Source organism: Phoenix dactylifera, chromosome 2 (genome assembly GCF_051530095.1).
Source record: "Phoenix dactylifera cultivar Ajwa chromosome 2, Ajwa_hap1_PhDact_Kaust_v1.1, whole genome shotgun sequence".
Lineage (NCBI taxonomy): Eukaryota > Viridiplantae > Streptophyta > Magnoliopsida > Arecales > Arecaceae > Phoenix > Phoenix dactylifera.
In genome coordinates, this window is record NC_143191.1 from 57,056,530 (window position 1) to 57,075,000 (window position 18,471).

The window sequence follows — 18,471 nt, forward strand, 5'->3', positions numbered from 1 at the left end:
CCCAGAAAGTTAATATGATGCAGGGAATCACCAAGATCCTCGTATCTTGTGTCATCATAATTTCTTCATTATCAAGTGTATCTTTGATACAAGCACATATGTATGGATGCTGTTGTTTGAGACATACATGAAAGTTACTATGAATACTCAAAACTCACTTGAATAGAGGTGATTCTCTGTATATGTGTGCAAAATCTATTCGAAGTTGCACTTCAACTGATGTAGAGGTAACTTCCAACATCCATGTTGCTGGATTGTAGTTTTCTTTTATTCGTGGTACTCCGTTAATACCCTGGCAAATGAAAGCAGAAGCATTCAATTTTGATAATGATATGTGTATTGAAAGTAAAAAATGTGTTTAAAGGAAACAATGGACATCCAGGGATCAGACAATTTTGGATGTTCACAAAGAGCTAGGTTTGCATTTCAGTGTGACTTACGATCTGTGACATTGTTAGTGATTAAAAAAAAGAAAATAGTTTCCTGTCTCAGCCACCTTAAACCAACGTACGTAGTCCCAAATTTTAACTTTTGGCAGCTGATTTTATTTGTTCAGGCTTGATTTAAAATTAATCTTGAACCTAAACCTATAGTCTGGCTTGGTTCATTTACTTTTGACTCGAGCTTCATCAAACTTAGAACGGAGTTGAATAAGAACCGTTCTTACACAGCTTAAATCAAATGCTAGACACCTAGAACACCTCATCTTTTATCTGCAGCTCACTACTGGACTTCAAAACCTACATAATTTGATGCAACCATTTTACTGAACCATGTTCTTTTGCCGAGATTGTGACAAAGCAGGTCCAAGGTTTTGTCTCAACACTAATTGCTGCATGTGCCAAGTGGAGCATATGCACCCAGAATATGCTAGTAGTTTGTGCACCGGCTCTTAGCATGGGAACTCAGTGTCTGCTAATGTGATAAAATCCATGTCTAAAGGCACCTGTGGTAATCGTTCAAACCTAGATCTAAGTGAAATCCAGGAATCCAGTAACAACCAGACGGAATCTCCTCAGAAACTGAAAATCCAAGAGAGCAAAGCTCTCAAATATAGAGCTGGTTGCACATGTAAGCTAAAGCAAGAATTGTCAATCCATCCAAACAAGAGTCATAGGAGATAGGACCATTAGGTGCTGTTATTTTCGATAGACGTAGAGAGGCTGGAAGAAGATGAGAGAGAGGGCTACAAAAGCTCTAGAGTCCACTTTTTAAAGGACTTCTATGGCTGCCTAGTTGATAATTCTTCCTCTATAAGACATGGTCAAATCATGAGAGTCAAGCTCTTTGGTTTTTCGTGGGTATGTCAGTAATTGCATGTTGAGTTTTTTGTTTCTTTCCGATGTTTGTTGTTACTCCCTTGTTCTGCTCCTATCTTGATCTTGGTATGTTGTTGCCTTGATCATGTTGTGGCATTCTTAGATGAGAATCTTTTGTCATATAGATGTATGTGTTTAAGTTCCACAGGGACAATACAACCATGTAGACGGACAACACAAAGTAGTATATTTCTGGAGATATGTGGGTTTCTTTCTCAAAAAGGTACCATTCCTTAAGCTTTGGACCATTGATATACGAAGCTTTGAGATATATCGCATGTTTCAATTGTTATGGCCGAGAAGAATTAAGACATTATTTCAGTTTTGCTGGTCTGTCTTTTAAGATACAAATATCTCATGTTTGCATTGTTTACTTCAAACCTTAATCTTTCTGGTTTTTATGTTATCCTTGAATCTTAGTATGTAAATAAATTGTCTGACAGTACGGACACGCACTTACTGGACTAAGTGCGATGTTGAAACCAAGGATCGCCCAACCGATACCGGTAGGCGTACCAATCGGCCATTGGACCGGTTCGGACCGAACCGAACCAGTACCATTGATTCGGCCTGGTTCACACATCCAAAAGTTCCAAAAAATTTGGAACCGTTGAGAACCAATTGGTTCGCACCGGTTCCTACGGTACCATTTTTTAATGCCAAACCGAACCGGTTAGAGACCGGACCGGTTCGGTACCAGCTGAACTAGCTGGTACATGCCGGTTCAGCATTTCTTGGTTGAAACATAAATGCAAACTTTTAAACCGTTGTGGCCATGTAATTATCACTCTCCTATGGTTTGTGCAGAAAGCAAGCTTTGTCAAGCAAAGAAATAATTGGTGAGTTGCCAACATGCAAAAACTTTTTTCCTTCTGCAGGTACTGTATATCTTTGTGTTATCATTAAAGATCATTAATCAGATTTTAGATGACTTTGATCTGAATCTTTCTTTATTATTTGAAGAAAATCAACCATACATCATAGAATCAGCTTCATGATCTGATTCATCATTCAAAAGGAAATCTGGTTGTTTGCTATATTTTATCTATTTAGGAATAGAGAGACAAGGAAAAAACAAGTAAAGATTAGTAATTTTATCAATAGAAAACAGAGACTGGCCACCCTATTTTTCGTATCAGTCAGGAAAGTTATGAGGATATATGTCATAAACTGCAATAAGGTTAGCTCCCTTGGATATCTGGTTACTGTTATATTCCTTTGTGATTCTTATATGCCAATTTACCTAGACGACATACATGGATTGTCTCTTTTTGTTGTAATAATTCAATCTACACAAGTTTCTCAAAAAATTCCAAAGAACATATGATTATTTTTTTTAAAGAAGTTATTTTAAATTCGTCATAGTATTGTTCTTTATTTTATGGTTCTATGATGATGATAAACTAGCTTATTTTTCTGCGAGGACGTTATCAGACATCTACTTGTGTAGCGGTGCATTTGATCATGAGGTCCATTTGCCATTTTTTCAAGCCAAAACAATGCACCATGATGTATGGTAATCTAATATAAACACTGTCAACAGGGCCCTCCAAAGTCCAAACCTTTCTAGAAGTCTAAGAATGTAAAAGGCAGAGCATAAAAGTGCGAATAGACAGATCATCAAAAAGAAGTTGTGGATGATAAACAAATTAAAACTTAGAATCTTTTGAATAATTCCGAACTGGACAGTTGACAGACAATTAGAGAGCCACTTATTTGGAATACTTGCCTCAAAATATTCAATAACTTTACTTGAGTGCCGTCCTAGTGGTCCTGTATAGATTAACTCCCCTCCCCTTTTCATTAAAATTAGCTGCAAGAAAAGGATTGAGTGCAGTTCGGTAGAAAGGTCAAACATTTTTGTAAGAACAAACAGAATATGATCAACATGTATATGGCTTAATATAAATAAGCATAACAGGTTGAAAACTGCACATTTTATAGTGATATAGGACTCATTAATATAAAGTAATAGTTGTAAGATTTTCATAGGTTACTCCAAATTATTGAAGCAGAGAAAATAGCTTAGTGCCATCTCTTTCACACAGCTACCTTACCTTGCATTCTGCTATTGGATTATCCTAAAATTTTTCTATAAGTTAGATGATACCTTTTGCTCTATATGTATAGTAAAACCTAAATTTAACTTTTCTCAATCTCAGCTTAGGATTTTTTTTTTGTTATTTTCTCTTCTTGCAGTTTTTCAACTTCAATAAAATAAATCTAAGCCATCTAACCTTATTCCATGGATGGCTAAAAAAAAAAAATGAAGCAAGCCCCATTACTTAATTATCCAAAGATATGAAAAGAAAATATACCTCATCAAATGCCTCAAATATCTCAATACTAGGTTGGTGTATGGTGCAGACAATTGTCCTTCCAGTTTCGGCAACATTTTTTACTGCACGCATGACAATTGCGGCTGCTCGAGCATCTAGGCCTGATGTTGGTTCGTCCATAAATATAATGGATGGATTTGAAACAAGCTCCACTGCAATTGTTAGTCGTTTTCGTTGCTCAGTGGATAGACCATTGACTCCAGGTATGCCAACTAAAGCATCTTTGATTTCATCAAGCTCAATTGTTTCAAGGACTTCATTCACAAATTCCTGGAGATCATACATTGTTTATACTCTATAGACTTTCAAATAAATTTATTGGAAACAAAAAGATTGAATTGAATATTGGATAGCTAGTTCTACTTGCAAAAGATATGTGTTTCGATATCTAGAAATGATGATATAATTATGTAAATAATAACTTACGTGTCTCGTTTTTGGATCAATTTGAGAGGGTAGACGCAGCCAAGCTGAATAGATTACAGATTCTTCTATGGTAATTTGTGGAGAATGTGTGTCAGTCTGTTCACAATAACCTGATATTCTGGCAAAAGTTTCTTGTACCTTGGGATACCCTCCAATTCTTATGTCTCCTTCAATAAGACCTCCAGTTTTTCTTCCAGCAAGAACATCCAAAAGAGTGGTTTTCCCTGCTCCACTCACACCCATTAGTCCTGAAAGGATACCAGGCCTGAATGCACCAGTGATATTGTGGAGCAGTTGGAGTCTTCTTTCTGCATAACCCTGTTCTCTCATTTCCTAAGACAGAAATAAACCGCCTATCAGAATTTGTCTACTGACTGCCAATTCTCAGAAGCTTTTAATAAACTAATGTCATAATTACTCTAACATGATTACCAGTGGAGTATCAACATAGTAATTCACATCTTGGAATGTCACTGTGAGGGGAATAAAAGGTAAAACCATCCTTCCTGCAAGATAAATTATGGAGACTCTCGTGTTTCAGCTTGTTTTATCTTTTGAAACTTTTCTACGATGCATTATCTTTTGACCTTGCAAGTAGAATCGGACAAAATAGCCTTACCATTTCTTTTGGGTTCAGCAGTACTTGTCCGGGGCACCTTTCTGGACTGATTTGTTAGGATTGTTGAGTTATCAATATCTCCTCCTCTTTGCATCTGAAAAAGCTTTGCACGAGAGATAATAGCACGAGAGACCCCAATAGCTGAATCCACGTATTTCAATATCATTGCAAAGTAAAAAGAGGGTGGCAGTGCATGTATAATTAATACGTTGGCTAGGAGAGATGAAAACTTACATCTTTTAAAAGTTAAGGCCAACGTAAATGCAACATTGAAAAGTAGAATGTACCCAAGCAATGCCCCGACCGATATCCAATAAAAGTAGCTATTGTAGTTCAGTCCACGGCTTGTCAGGACTTGCTGCCCTATAGTGGTATTTGCTGATGACATCTACCAAACAGAAATATGATAGCAAAGGGAACAGTTGGAGCGTTAGTCTGTTTTTGTTCACTCGGTGGATGGTTTATATGATGTCCAATTGAGGTCTTCCTCACCTTTTGCCATCTTGGTGCACGAAATTCATTTACAGTTAAGCCTATCTCGGTATATGTTAATGGAGATATCCAGAATCCCCACTTCAACCAACCAGGTATAGAGGCTGCAATAGCAAAGCCATTAAATACATTTATCTTATTGGTTAAACATCTGAAAAAATGTGGTAACGGCCTTACGCTGTGGGAGAATAAAGCCTCCAAACAAAAAGATAACTAGCGTAGACATGGTGCCACTAATTGTAGAAGCCACCAATGTCTGGAAATATGAGGCAAGAAAACGAAAAAGGGATAATGACATTTGATGGACAAGGAAAAGTATAAGGAACTGGCGAAAGAACCTGAAATAACATAAGAAGAAACATTAAGGATTTATGAATTGTCAGGATAGAGGAATAGACCGAACATGGTTCTGTACTGGCTTGAAGAACTAAACTACGCCTACCTTACTGCCTCAGGACTATATCCAATGACATAGTAAGTAAGAGATGTCCAAAGTAAAGACTCTATTAATGAGATTGGAATTTTTAGGATGCAAGCTGGAATTGTATATGCCCATGCAGGATAAAAGTAAAAGTCCCTTTGCCTGTAAAAAACTGGTAGTCTTGAAACTGTCATAGCCAATTCTGGGAATCCATTAACCGTAAATAAGAGGAGTGCATAAAAGAGTGAACCCATATAGTAATTAGCATGGATCAAATCAACCCCCATATGTGTACGCAGGAATACAGTCATTGTTATGATTGCAATAATTGCAAGCTGCAATATAGTAGAGGAGAGAGTCGCTTCAGTTGCTGAACCAGAGTGTTATCAAGAAACATGTCTGAGAGTAGATATTACCTGTGTTGTTTTGAATATATAAACAAATGAATTCCTCTTCATGAGAAGCAATTCCCTTGCCATGCAAGTTTTAAATAGTTCCCATTTTGATAATGAATAAGTACTGAATGATAAAGCATTTTTATGGCATTGGGACTTGCCATAAGGCTTTGATAGCTCCTCATGTAAACTCTGTCCAATGTGATATACTTTGAATTTTTGAGCGAATTGATCTACAGAGACATAATTATAGCTTTTGTCTAGATGGAACCAATACTGCTGTTGATCCTTTCGGGACAACACCTGAATAAAGTTAGAAAAGTTAGGTGGAGCTGATTTTAAGGGCATGTAAGAAAATGGGAGGTAGGTTAGTACGTAAGCATTGGTATTTTTTTTGATGGAATGTGAGCATTGGTAATTACCTCCTGGAGAAAGTCAGCTACTCCTTTTCTTTCTGGGCATCTGAAACCACATTCTTCAAAAAAGTTGAGAATATGACTGCGAGGGCCATGGTATACTATCTTCCCTTCAGCCATTAAAATAATGTCATCAAAAAGGTCATAGGTCTCCGGTGCTGGTTGAAGAAGTGAAACCACCACAGTAGATTCTGAAATATGTGCCAATTGTTGGAGGCAAGTAACAATCTGAAAGGTAGTTGAGCTGTCTAGGCCAGTTGATATCTCATCCATAAGAAGAACTTTTGTTGGTCCAACAATCATCTCTCCTAGTAAGTGTAACCAAAAGCCAAGGATCACTCACAGGAAAAAACTAATCATCATATTTAATACATTGACAATTGGAGCTATTCATAGTTAACTCATCATTAAATCCATGACATTATATTCCGGGAACTAACTGGAAGCGTTTAATATCGATTTTATCAGCTTTCTTATGGTACCTGTGGTCAGTCTTTTCTTCTGTCCACCTGAGATGCCTCTTCTCATGGCATCCCCTACAATTGTGTCTGCACAAATGTCCAGTCCCATGATCTGATATGGCAAGGAAATTTTAGTGCATTACTCGCAGCGACAGAAGTGAGGGTGGCAACTATAGTGATTTGTGTATATTCAATAGTCTGATTTTGGATTTTCTGAAGCAAAATTACCTTCAAGATATAGTCTGTTTGGAGACTTCTTTCTAATCCTTCCACTGATATTGCCTATAGTAACAAATCCAATCGTCAGATATGAGCATGTCATGACAAGATTAAAAGTCTATATTCCATGAATTCTGTACTTTTTTCGATGCGGTGTTAGCTTTAATTTATTATCTTACCAAAAACAAAGAGACCCATGAGTGCAGTACAAATTGTTAATTCATTTGGATTACATGTTCTTTTTGTGCTTCAAAGATCCTCCCTATCATTTGTAAGTTGAAAGTCCATGTACTTGCATGGTACCCTATCTACCAGATGCCCCTTGTTTTAATAAGGAAAAAAGACAATGACAACTTATTATTTGTTTACCTTCATATACGTGTCTATGTCTGGTTCAGGGATGATTCCTGCTTGCTTCTCCCTTTTGATCACTTCCTTCATAATTTCTTCACAAAGTAAATCCATTTAGCATTTTAGCTTGTTTGGATTTATTCTGGTGATAGTGGCTAGAAGCAATTAAAAGACACATGAGAATGTTACCTGCTCTGCTCCCTACACCTTGAAAGCGTGCTGAAAAGTCCAAAATCTCCCTCACTGTCATCTCAGGAATATGCAAATCATATTGGCTTATGTAAACTGATGTTTTCTCAGGAACAAACTCATCCAACCTGAAGCCATTGTAAGAAACTTCTCCTGTTACCTGTAAAAGAAATGTCTAACATGTTTGTCAAGGATTGAAGCACACAAGCTGAAAGCAATTATAGAGACTATTTATGACCAAAACTCATTTATCCCAGGTGTTTATTATGTCTTTAAGGTATGTTTGCAACTTTTCATATAAGGGAGCTATTTTGTAGAATTGGTAAGGAGAAGGAAAAGAAAAATTTACACATGGTTAAGATAAAATACTATTTTTAAGCATGTTGTTTATTATGGGATGATTTGCACATCAATAGTTTATATTTAAGACCAGTAAATAGCAGATGGCAATGACATAGTTGAGTTCCTGTAGTTTGATAGGCAACTTTCTAGTTGCAATGGATCTACAATAGTCACTTATCTCAATAAGATTTTTAATTGATAAATTTGCTTTAGAGGAGGGTCATGGTGTATGCTATTTGAAAATAATGCGTTGTTATTTGATAACATGAGACAGTGGTTAATTATAAACCAGAAACATACAGAAAAAGGCTAACATTAGATGCAATTTAAGTAGGAGTGCAAATCTTGCAGAAAGAATGATGATCTTGGAGAAACATCCTTCTGCAATCATATGCTTAAATAATCCATTCTTTCAGGTTAAAGTCCTGGGATCTTTTATGAGAAAGCTTCTGTGGTGGGGTTATCATTCTGTGTTGAAGGTGAATATGTCGAGAACATTGTTCACAGTGGATTGAGTAAGCTTATCAGAATGCAACTGTTATTATATTTGCAAATTTTCAAGGGGAAGGACCACTTCCATATGACTGACTTATGATTGATGGTAAGCCAGAAGACATAAACCTTGAGGAATTTGTCCAGTTTCCCGGCGAGTGCTAGCAATAGAGTAGTTTTTCCACATCCTGGTGGTCCAAGTAAGAGAGTCATCCTGCAAATGAAAAAGCAAAGACTAGTAAAATGGTTACTTCTGACAAAGATCCATGATCCATATCCATCTTTTTGCAATTGAAATAAAGATGGCTTGAACAATAATTCATCTATTTTCTTCATGTAAATCCCCATGGAAGGGCAAGGTAAGTTTTCAAGTACTAAAAGATAAGCAAAAATTGCTCGGACTCTTTTTAAACTGGCCATAAACAAAAAGATGAGTATGTAGTTTCATTCTTCAACTTGATTTATCGATCCTAAATACTTTCCTGGAGGGCTTGATGATCCCGCCGATGTCTTTTAAAATGCTAATTTTAGCCTCTTGAGTCCTGAAGCCTGTCAACCTGGCAAGATCCTGTTCCATAGGAAGCAGCATTACTTTATAATGCAAATTCGTGTATATTAAGATGATTGGCCAACTGTCCATGCATCATCAAAGTTTCATTCAGTTATCTACTTCTGGAATCAATAAATATTTTAGCTTTGTAAATACCTTCACTTAAATTGTGATGGCATGATAATGTTGTAAAGCTCTACATCAAGCTAGCTCTCTCTCTCTCTCTCTCTCTCTCTCTCTCTCTCTCTCTCTCTCTCACTGTGGAGAAGAGTCATGGTAATCAGATATCATAAACTTTCCGTACATAATGCGACACTGGTCTACTTGCCACTTAATTTGGATTATATAGTCTAAATTTTAAACAGCTCCAGTTTAGAAATTTGTTCTTTTAAATGCATCAGTTAGTGATCAAACCACATCAATGGGCTTGATGTAAACAATTAAGTTTTACTCAGGACATCTTCATCGATCAATGAGGGAAGATACAGTCTACTTACATAAAGCATGCTCTTTGCAGTGTTCCATAAAGTGGGTAGGGGCTTCCCTTCAACTACTTCGCACTGCGCTTCCACGCACAGGTTCTTGTATCGCACCTCAATAGTGGGAAGTTTCACATTTACTCTGTTCAAACGATTAATGAATAATTAGTGTTTACCCATCAATCTCAATGGACATAATCATCTTATATATTGGCATATATTGGCAAACCAGATATGTAAGTGTCCCACAGGTGATATTGCATGCATATACAAACACAAAGTGAAACCGGAAGATGAAGCTTACCGGTCAATTCTCTGTCTTTGCTTCTGCAGCAGCTGAAGATTATCATTCTCAATGTGTTTGATGAGATTCTCAATTAGCAAGCGCCTTTCTAGTGCTCCAAGCTTGGCAACATCAATCACCCTCGTCTCCTTGCACAATCCATCGCCATCCCCGTTGCTGTAGTGATCGAGTACTGACGTTCTTATTCGCTCGAAGGTGGGCAGCCTCTCAACTGCAGCCCATTTTAACTCATACTCATCATCCTCCTCCCTTGCAGAACAGATGCTGGAGCTTCTCCGTGAACTCGCAGCAGCAATCCGAAAGGATGACCTTATGCTCCTCCCTATCTCTTCAAGATCAATACTGAAGGATTCAGCTTCTTTGCTGTCTCCCAACTTTGCCATCCTTCTACAAGGGGTTTTGGTCCTTCAAGTTCTAGCTGGAAGACGGGGAAAGGCGAAAAATATAGGCGAGATATTTGAAGCCTTTTTGCTAAGTCTTACAGGAAATAATGGCGTAAGATGCTGCGTCACTGCAGACGCAAGGTGATTCTCGTTCAAAAATGGCCCATGCTGGTTAGAAAATATTAAGTTAGAAGAGCAATGACGCGGAATAACAGTAGAGGATTTTAAAGCATCTACCCTTTCCTGTCTGATATATGTCCATGTTTTATCAAGTTGACTTCAATTGTTTAATGGTTCAGGGTCTTACTCGCAGCAGAACAGATCCTGGAGCTTCTCCGTGAACTCGCAGCAGCAATCCGAAAGGATGACCTTATGCTCCTCCCTATCTCTTCAAGATCAATACTGAAGGATTCAGCTTCTTTGCTATCTACCAACTTTGCCATCCTTCTGCAAGGGGTTTTGGTCCTTCAGGTTCTAGCTGGAAGACGTGGAAAGGCGAAAAATGTAGGAGAGATATTTGAAGCCTTTTTGCTAAGTCTTACAGGAAATAATGGCGTAAGATGCTGCATCACTGCAAACGCAAGGTGATTCTCGTTCAAAAATGGCACATGCTGGTTAGAAAATATCAAGTCAGAAGAGCAATGACGGAATAACGGTAGAGGAGTTCAAAGACAGCTCGGTCCTGCTCAAAAATCACACAATAAGCCAAGGCAGTTCTAATCTAATCTAGAGAGTGGATCAACTACTTCCGTTCTGTGCTCGGGTATAGGAATATTTAAAATAGATTTTTTTTTTTGAATTTTCAATGAAGTTGACTTCAATTGTTTAATGGTTCGGGGTCTTACTATATTTTGTTGTGGTGGGAGACTTTGATTTTCACAGCATCCTGTTTATGCAATTAAAAGAATGTGGATGCTAGGGTGGCATGTTTTCAACTACGTATAGCACCATGTGTTTGTTGATTAGAGTTTAATCTTGAAGGAGAAGTGGCCCTTTTTTTTTGTTGCCTTTCATGGTTGTCTCATTTGTTTATGTTACACACAAGGAATTAAGTATTGAAGCTGAATCTTTTCGTGAACTTCATGGATTTCAGTGACTAAAATCTGCATGCTCTAAAATTATATCAAGCTCTTAGGTCATTCGCTCTTTTTATTCTTTTCTTTCATTTCACAGTTATCCTATGTTTTCTATCTTCACATGTAGTTTTCTTGAAAGGTGCCTTCACATGTATTTGGACACAAATGTTGTATTTCCTAATTACTTCAATAGGTTTTTAAAATGTCAAGACTTTCTGTCCATCTTAAATCTTCTGTTGTGTGATGTCCTCCTGTTTTTTCCAGATTTTTGGTTCCTTCTTCTTCAAATATCCAAATGTTCTATGCCGAAATTAATGGAAAAAGTGCTGAAATATAGATCAAACTCCAAAGCAGCTGCCTGAAGCTATCCTAGATATGGTGAAGGCGCCTCCGTGTTTAAATATCTGTGGGCACCAAATCTCCAGCCTGTGATGTCCCCGATCAAGAAGTATATTTAGAGAAAATGGAAAAGAAGTGGATCATAGTCTCAGATCTCAATGCCAGCAAAAAAAAGAAAATGATTAGGATATTGTAGTGAAGTAGTCTGTTAGCTGGTGTTCTTCTCTACATGCGTGCTTTTTCAGGTTACATCCCTATATATGTGATTAATCTTTTCTGTTTTTGATTAATTTTATGTCAGATGTTTGATGTAGCTGGAGTTCATAGTTTCCCTTCTTGTGGGCTATTATTCCTGTCTCTGCCTTTAAGATAAATGCATTAAAATGTTGCATAGATTGAAAACAATCAGACAGCACCGAATCCAATCTTCTTTTTTATTTTTTTCACATCTCTGATTGCATGATTTCTCAAAAAAAAAAAAAAACAAACAAACTCACTCCTCTAGCTACCTCATTTCTGTTGCTGATCTCTAGTCAAATTCTTGATATCTATTAACTATGCCAACTTCAACGTCAGCAGCCTCAAATATGTAATCAGGGTATCCTCTAAGGTGGCAGCGGGTAAATATATTGTGTCCAACTGCACCAATAAAACTTCTCCTGGAAAACCGTACAAAAATCCTTTCTTATTCAAGAATAATAACGAGGGTCCGAGTTATCATCACGAAAGTGTACTGATAAATCTCAACGGCCAGTTGCATGTTTGCCAAAAGTGAGTTTTATATTTAGATGAGTAGTTGCGAATGTTTAATCTGCAAACTCTATGTATATTGTTTAAGAGAAGCCTCTGTACGACTTTTCCTTGATTGATTAATTATATTGTACCGGTGCACAGTCATGGTCTCAAACTAAAGCTACATGAAACCATATGGGATGCTTAAAATGTGACAGGCACTGCAAACATATTTTAAGATTTTCTAGAACCATCTTGGAAGAAATTAAGATTCTTTAAAATCACCTTCAAAAGAATTGAAGGTCCCAAAATTCCATTTCTTGTCTTCGTTATGAGTAATGCTATGGAGCTTCTATCATGTGCATACGAACAGTCCTCTTGCGATGCTATATAAAGAGATAGAAAGGTATAAATTGCTAGAATTATTTCGATATACGAAATATTGGTTGATTATTAAACTGTTAAAGTGGATTTTTTATGTCCAACAAACTCTTTGTGTGCATATAATGGGCGCCCTGAAATATTTTTCTTTAGAGATTGCTTTGAATTCTGTGGGTTACACTCTAAACTTAATTAAGCAAGAAAGGGGAGACTTAAAGATGAGGCACATGAGTCGCAGGAGTCCAATGTTAGAGCAAAAGGTTTGCTATATTCAGTTTATCCAAGCTTCTACGAACTAATACAAATTGTGGGCATATTTATAAAGAAATGTCTACAGGCTTTTAATGTAGTTATATATGTTGTCTACATGGAGTATTTTTAGTATTTATGAACTATATAAACAATCTATAGGCATATTAATATTAGTTTTTATCTCCTTATGAAGTGCTATATGTTGTCTACACCAAGTATTTATAGTATTTATGATCTATATAAATTGTGGACATAATCCTAATAGTAAATTTAAACTAGTCACGGGGTTTGAAATCCTAATAGTAAATTTAAGCTTCTTTTACGAATTTTTACACATAACGTCCCAGATTATATGATTGCTAGATATTGCACCTTACAAATTTTTGTATAATATCCACAATGTAGGAGGGGCTATCTCAAAAAATCCTTAGGTCTGGTAACTTCGCCGGACTTTTTTGTTGCACTTCCCACGAGAACTTTTACATGGAAACCCTTGTCAACTTAACAATGCTACTATATCTTTGCTCTCTCTCTCTCTCTCTCTCTGTAGGTGTTCTTCTCGATCGCCGGAGGTCGATGATTCAAGGACCGCCGAATTGTTTCATAAACCCTAAAGAACGAAGCAGGCGATGTCTCGGTAACCTTTCAAACCCCAGAACAAAAGTAATCGCTTAGCCAAATCTAGTTTTTTATTCCATCCAATTTCTCCTTTGGATTCATACAAAGTGTCGTTTATAGCCTACTAGAGTTAAAAGATCGAATCTTGACATCACATTTGATCCTCGTTTGAGCACGGAAGAAGATTTTTTTTTTTTTTTTTTTTTTTGGAGAACGCTGAATCTGGATATGTTTCTTGTAGCGATATAAGTGAAATCATCAGGAGAGATTTGGAGAAGCTTGCATGGTAGAGTATGTGGTTCTGTAGAATTTTGCTCTCTAATTATATTGGTTAAGGCTTGTCGATTGTGGTTATGCACGTATCCCGTTCTCGACTGGTACATCTACTTCCATGGAAAATGAAGAGCTTATAACGTTTTGCTGGATAGACATTAAGTGTATGCTTCAACAATTGCATACTTCTTGTCTCTTTCAACCTCTAATTTGTATAATTCACTTCTTCCATGTTTTGGAACCTGAATGTGTATATATATGTCATGCTTTGGCACATACTTGAAGCTTTTGTTATTTCCACTCAGGAATTTATGTAAGTTAATGGATAAGGATGACAAGGTCTCTTTCTAATTGCATTGTATAAGGATGAAAAAGTATGTCACCTGAAAAAAGTATTTCTTTTACTTTGTGCATGTGTGTGCGTGCGCATGCAGATGTGGATTATAATTTGATTGTTTTCTCCTAGTTTGGCAGTTAATTTATTAATTAGAAATTCTTTGCATTATGTTATATCCACCATACAGTACAAAGTCTTGGGTAAATGCATTCCCCATTCTAAAGTACACACCTTTCTCTATTACTCAATGTTGTTCTAAAGCAGATATCTTCTAACAAGTGTACTTGAACATGTATCTCTCTTACCTCCTTTGAAAATTCATTTTGCCCATACAATAAGCGAAAAGTGTAGCAAAGATGAGAGGAAAGGCAATAAGAACAACAGCTACCAGCCCTAAACGGTCATGGTGAAACCCAAAATAATCTTCTAAGAAAGAAGCAATTGATTTGGTTTCTCCGAACACTACTATCTCCTTGTCTATGTCTCCATATTGTGAAGTAAAGAGGCCATTCAGTGTCCAGGACAGGGGGCTGATATAATAGACCCAAATCCACCACTTCGGAATTTGCTGCAAGGAAGCCAAAAACAGTGAGTTTATATATCACAGAAGGCATCATGCATGGAATTAATGCAATGTCTTCATTTTGTATCAAGCAAACATAATCTATTTGAAAGTTTATCGTCAATTTCCAAAGCATACATTTAATTTTATATCTTCTAATGTATGATATCAATATACTTTCGGGACTTGAAAAGTTAATACATGATTGTATACAATAACAATAGCCAGCCTAAGAGGAAACTAAAACATCTACATTCATGTTCACCTCTCATGTGCAGATACCAACTTGTTGTGACAGAATCCTTTTGTTGTTCTTCTTAGTTCTACATCTTTCATCTAGTAGTAGTATTCAATAGATATATAGCAAAAATGCAATGTAAATCTACTTTTTATATGCATGCATCCAGAAAATATGACCTGGAATGCTGAGTATTATATGAAGCTATTGTAATTTTTATTAGATCTCATGGATCAGTAAGGAAAAGTAAAGGGGAACTTACTGGGGCAGGTACAATGAAGCCTGAGAAGAGATTTAGCAAGGTGTAGAAGAAGGATGCCAATATAAAAGCAAATTGAACATTTGGGGTCAACGAGACAAGAAACATTCCAAGGTAAACAAAGTACAGCAATGTGCAGAACATGGTGTAAAGGAACCACAAAAACTTATAGGCTGTCCAATAGTAGCCAATTGCTGGATACGTAATTATTGTAAAGAGTACCACCTGGAGAAATATATAGGGGATCTCAATGACCACCTGCAAAATAGAAAAAAAGTATATCCTTATCAAAATTCAGAAAAGAAACATCCTTCAGTAGTGATATTTGCAATAAGAAATACTGCCAGGATAGCTTTTAAACCTGTGCAAATGAGTAGGCCCATGGAGAGTACATTCCTGCAAAATTCTCCCGGTATACAACTGTCCTTTCAGTTGCTACAAATGGTTTAACTGATGAGCAATTGTTGATACCAATGAAGTTTGTGGCCACATACATTGATGCAAGGATGTTGAACAAATCTTGCTGGTTGTTTCTTCAAACACAAAAAAAGAAAGAAATAAGATACAAGAGCGGAGCAGACTAGATGCTAAGTTATGAGCTGCTTGTACAAATTCTTCTGTTCCACATAATCAATCTTTTCCTTCATTGTTTTTGTTGTTGTTAAATTTTGGGTATAAGACTAGCTATGGTTATTTGGATTTCTGATCTTTGAATATAGCATTTATAGAAAGTTTGTGGCCCCCTCTCTCACCTTGTTCAACATGGGTATCTAAGCTGACCATATCATAATTTTGGAAAAATAGTCCATAAGACTAGACAATGAGCCTTCTTTCAACTACCTGAGGTAGGCTTGAGCTTTATGAGTTCTTCCTACTTTCAACTCTCATCAAGGTCTACATAATATAATTATCCTGTAGACTTCGAGATCTGGATAATTCATAGATGTTCTTGAGAACAAGGAACTACTCCATTTTACATAGAAGTACCAGTCTGCCTACCATATTGTGAAGCTGTTTCTGCTATCCAATTTCTTCAGAGTATGCATTGCCATCTCTTAGAATCAGGCTTTTTCATCTTGATTATGCCATGTTATACATACTCTTCCGATCAAGTAATTTAGTGATCAATATATAGTGCATATGTAAGTTGAACAAAGGGACTTACACTGTCTTTCCATGCTTCCAGAACAATACTCCAAGTGTTAAAGATGTGACAAGCATATATATAATCCGCACCAAATTGTATGAAGGACTTCTCCAATAAGACAAGTATTGTTTCCACAGGCAAGCTTTGAACTGCCCCCAGCTGTTTTGTGCGAAACGAGTTGGGAAATTCAGGTCTTTGGAATCTGGTGGTGGTGAGCTCAACTGTTGAGCTAACTCTTTGGTGTCACTGCAATAAAAAACAACAAGAATGATAAAGTGGCAAGTAAGAAGTCATATTTTGGAAAAATAGAACTTTTTTACTTACCAGTTATTATATCTCATGAAATCATCAATGCCATTATATCTCAAGGATTTAGGTGTGGATTGTGCTGGTCTGTGCCGCCTGGCACATATCATGCCAGTGCCAAGCTAGCATGAGACATGGCCATGTGCCAAGCAACCTGGGGTGCCAATGCATGTCAACAATTGGCACAGCATGGCAGCACACAGCACATGCTGTGGCACTAGCATGCATACTCAGAAGCATTTTATATCTTGGCCAGTGAGAAAATTTCAGCATGTCATGTAATTAGTTTCACATGTACATATGTAAATTCATGATATATATGGATGAGCAATGTCACTTAAAATGGGTATATGAATAGTTAATACTTACTTGTATAGAGTTGACTCTTTATAAATGCATGCAAAATCTATACCCAGTTGCACCTCTGATGATGTAGAGGTAACCTCCAACATCCATGTTGCTGGGTTGTAGTTATTTTTGATTTTTGGAACTCCAGGAATACTCTGGAAATAAGAAACAGAAGCAACTAATTCAAATAATGAGCATAAGGACAACGTGCGTGGATGTCCAGCAATTGAACAAATATGGATGTAAATAAAGTAATTGGATTGTCCAGCAATCTAGTATATAACTATGACACAGATATGAACATAATTAGCTATAGCAAATACCGCATGCTCCCTTGTTTAGACTCTTAAGTACAGGAAATATTGGAGACAGGTTGCATGATATAAATTGTGTAACAGAATTTCAGGTTTTCCTTTCCTACCAATTGATTTTCTATGTTTAAGGGTGGACCAGCGTACCCTCTCTTGCCAAAGATCCCTTGTTTAAGATTTCCATACACAACTCAGAACGAGATGATGTTAGGTCAGGAGCTGTAAATAAGACATTCTAAGAGCTTAGCAGATCATACTTGATCCATTGAATGCTTAGTTAAAATAGATGTGATAAGGCTTGCCAGTTAGGGATACAAAGTAGTCATATAACATGTCTAAAAAGAGTCCCTGACTACTTCATCATGATTCGGTATCCAATTTGGAATAATATATTGCAGACAATAGGAAAACTTAAGATTTAATTGGGCAGAAGAAGTTATGATGTTTTAAAGTTGATAGATTACTGAACAGGGATGTTTCATGCAAAATCCAATCACCAAAGCTCGCTTTGTCCTCTCACTTTGCTCATGGCTCTCCTTGCTCACAAAGCAGCATACCGGGGTAGGGAGGGATCAAAAAGAAGAGGTACAATTGGGAGTTGGAACCTTCTTATGTGATAAATGACATTCATATGACAGATATGTAGGTTGGTCATTGGGATTATCATGTGATAAATGGTGCAAATAACAGCATGCAGCAGTGATCAATTCTGCAAAATTAAACTCTTATTCATCATTTCTTTCTACATATGTGGAGCGAACAATATACAAGTGATTCATCATTGCAGATGCATAAGAACCATGTCCACAATGTCAGGCATGACACAGTTAATAAATAAGTAGCACATGGGGGATGGATGACAAACTTGAAATTCCCAAACCTCTGCGATCAAAGTGTAAGATGGATCAATAAACAATATACTCTAATATTTACATAGCAATGTGGCATGCAAAATGGACAGAGTTGCCAAAACATCACTATGGTCCAGACATATTACGAACCACCAAAAGGACAGTCTTGGTGGTTCTGAGTTCAAATATAGCATCGACACAGGTTTTAATCCTTCAATGATCAAAATGTTTTATGTATTATGGA

At 36.8% G+C, this 18,471-nt stretch overlaps 2 protein-coding genes and 2 long non-coding RNA genes across 19 annotated transcripts in view; 2 read left to right on the forward strand and 2 right to left on the reverse strand.

Moving 5' to 3' along the window:
• The window catches only part of LOC148714969 (ABC transporter G family member 41-like), a 47,840-nt gene extending 37,643 nt beyond the window's left edge, over positions 1 to 10,197 (reverse strand). For 4 of the 6 annotated variants that reach the window (XR_016399637.1, XM_089929278.1, XM_089929276.1 and 1 more), the window contains exons 1-17: positions 8,611 to 8,901; positions 7,648 to 7,807; positions 7,477 to 7,553; positions 7,117 to 7,170; positions 6,910 to 7,000; positions 6,434 to 6,735; positions 6,033 to 6,314; positions 5,638 to 5,951; positions 5,373 to 5,533; positions 5,196 to 5,299; positions 4,938 to 5,091; positions 4,704 to 4,844; positions 4,517 to 4,590; positions 4,085 to 4,417; positions 3,638 to 3,928; positions 3,049 to 3,132; positions 159 to 292 (exon numbers count right to left, since the gene is read on the reverse strand). Coding sequence is in view for 5 of the 6 variants with exons in the window: in XM_089929278.1 (XP_089785404.1) it covers positions 159 to 292; positions 3,049 to 3,132; positions 3,638 to 3,928; positions 4,085 to 4,417; positions 4,517 to 4,590; positions 4,704 to 4,844; positions 4,938 to 5,091; positions 5,196 to 5,299; positions 5,373 to 5,533; positions 5,638 to 5,951; positions 6,033 to 6,314; positions 6,434 to 6,735; positions 6,910 to 7,000; positions 7,117 to 7,170; positions 7,477 to 7,553; positions 7,648 to 7,807; positions 8,611 to 8,901 (3,047 nt within the window). In the remaining variant the exon portion in view is untranslated. Of the gene's footprint in view, positions 1 to 158; positions 293 to 3,048; positions 3,133 to 3,637; positions 3,929 to 4,084; positions 4,418 to 4,516; positions 4,591 to 4,703; positions 4,845 to 4,937; positions 5,092 to 5,195; positions 5,300 to 5,372; positions 5,534 to 5,637; positions 5,952 to 6,032; positions 6,315 to 6,433; positions 6,736 to 6,909; positions 7,001 to 7,116; positions 7,171 to 7,476; positions 7,554 to 7,647; positions 7,808 to 8,610; positions 8,902 to 8,966; positions 9,050 to 9,528; positions 9,653 to 9,814 lie in introns of those variants that run through there. The other 2 variants (XM_089929279.1, XM_089929275.1) reach the window with 2 other exon arrangements.
• Positions 291 to 11,003, forward strand: LOC149768456 (uncharacterized). 6 transcript variants are annotated; one of them, XR_016399641.1, is made up of 7 exons: positions 291 to 1,542; positions 2,127 to 2,197; positions 3,687 to 3,861; positions 8,406 to 8,590; positions 9,549 to 9,746; positions 9,844 to 10,338; positions 10,497 to 11,003. It is a non-coding gene; the product is annotated as an uncharacterized LOC149768456 (long non-coding RNA). The 6 variants fall into 6 exon arrangements; XR_016399645.1 differs by having other exon boundaries at positions 9,549 to 9,609; XR_016399640.1 differs by having other exon boundaries at positions 8,406 to 9,746.
• Positions 11,004 to 13,149: 2,146 nt separating this feature from the next.
• Positions 13,150 to 18,471, forward strand: part of LOC120110015 (uncharacterized) — a 17,178-nt gene continuing 11,856 nt past the window's right edge. For 2 of the 3 annotated variants that reach the window (XR_005510798.3, XR_016399639.1), the window contains exons 1-2: positions 13,150 to 13,614; positions 13,837 to 16,693. This is a non-coding gene — a long non-coding RNA (uncharacterized LOC120110015). The remainder of the gene's footprint in view (positions 13,615 to 13,836; positions 16,694 to 18,471) is intronic. The other variant, XR_016399638.1, reaches the window with a different exon arrangement.
• The window catches only part of LOC120109999 (ABC transporter G family member 41-like), a 15,284-nt gene continuing 11,234 nt past the window's right edge, over positions 14,422 to 18,471 (reverse strand). For 3 of the 4 annotated variants that reach the window (XM_088717123.2, XM_089929274.1, XM_089929273.1), the window contains 5 exons: positions 17,087 to 17,220; positions 16,430 to 16,657; positions 15,626 to 15,797; positions 15,268 to 15,522; positions 14,422 to 14,773 (listed from right to left, as the gene is read on the reverse strand). In XM_088717123.2, coding sequence (XP_088573249.2) covers positions 14,507 to 14,773; positions 15,268 to 15,522; positions 15,626 to 15,797; positions 16,430 to 16,657; positions 17,087 to 17,220 — 1,056 coding nt within the window. In that variant the 3' untranslated portion in view covers positions 14,422 to 14,506. The remainder of the gene's footprint in view (positions 14,774 to 15,267; positions 15,523 to 15,625; positions 15,798 to 16,429; positions 16,658 to 17,086; positions 17,221 to 18,471) is intronic. The other variant, XM_088717124.2, reaches the window with a different exon arrangement.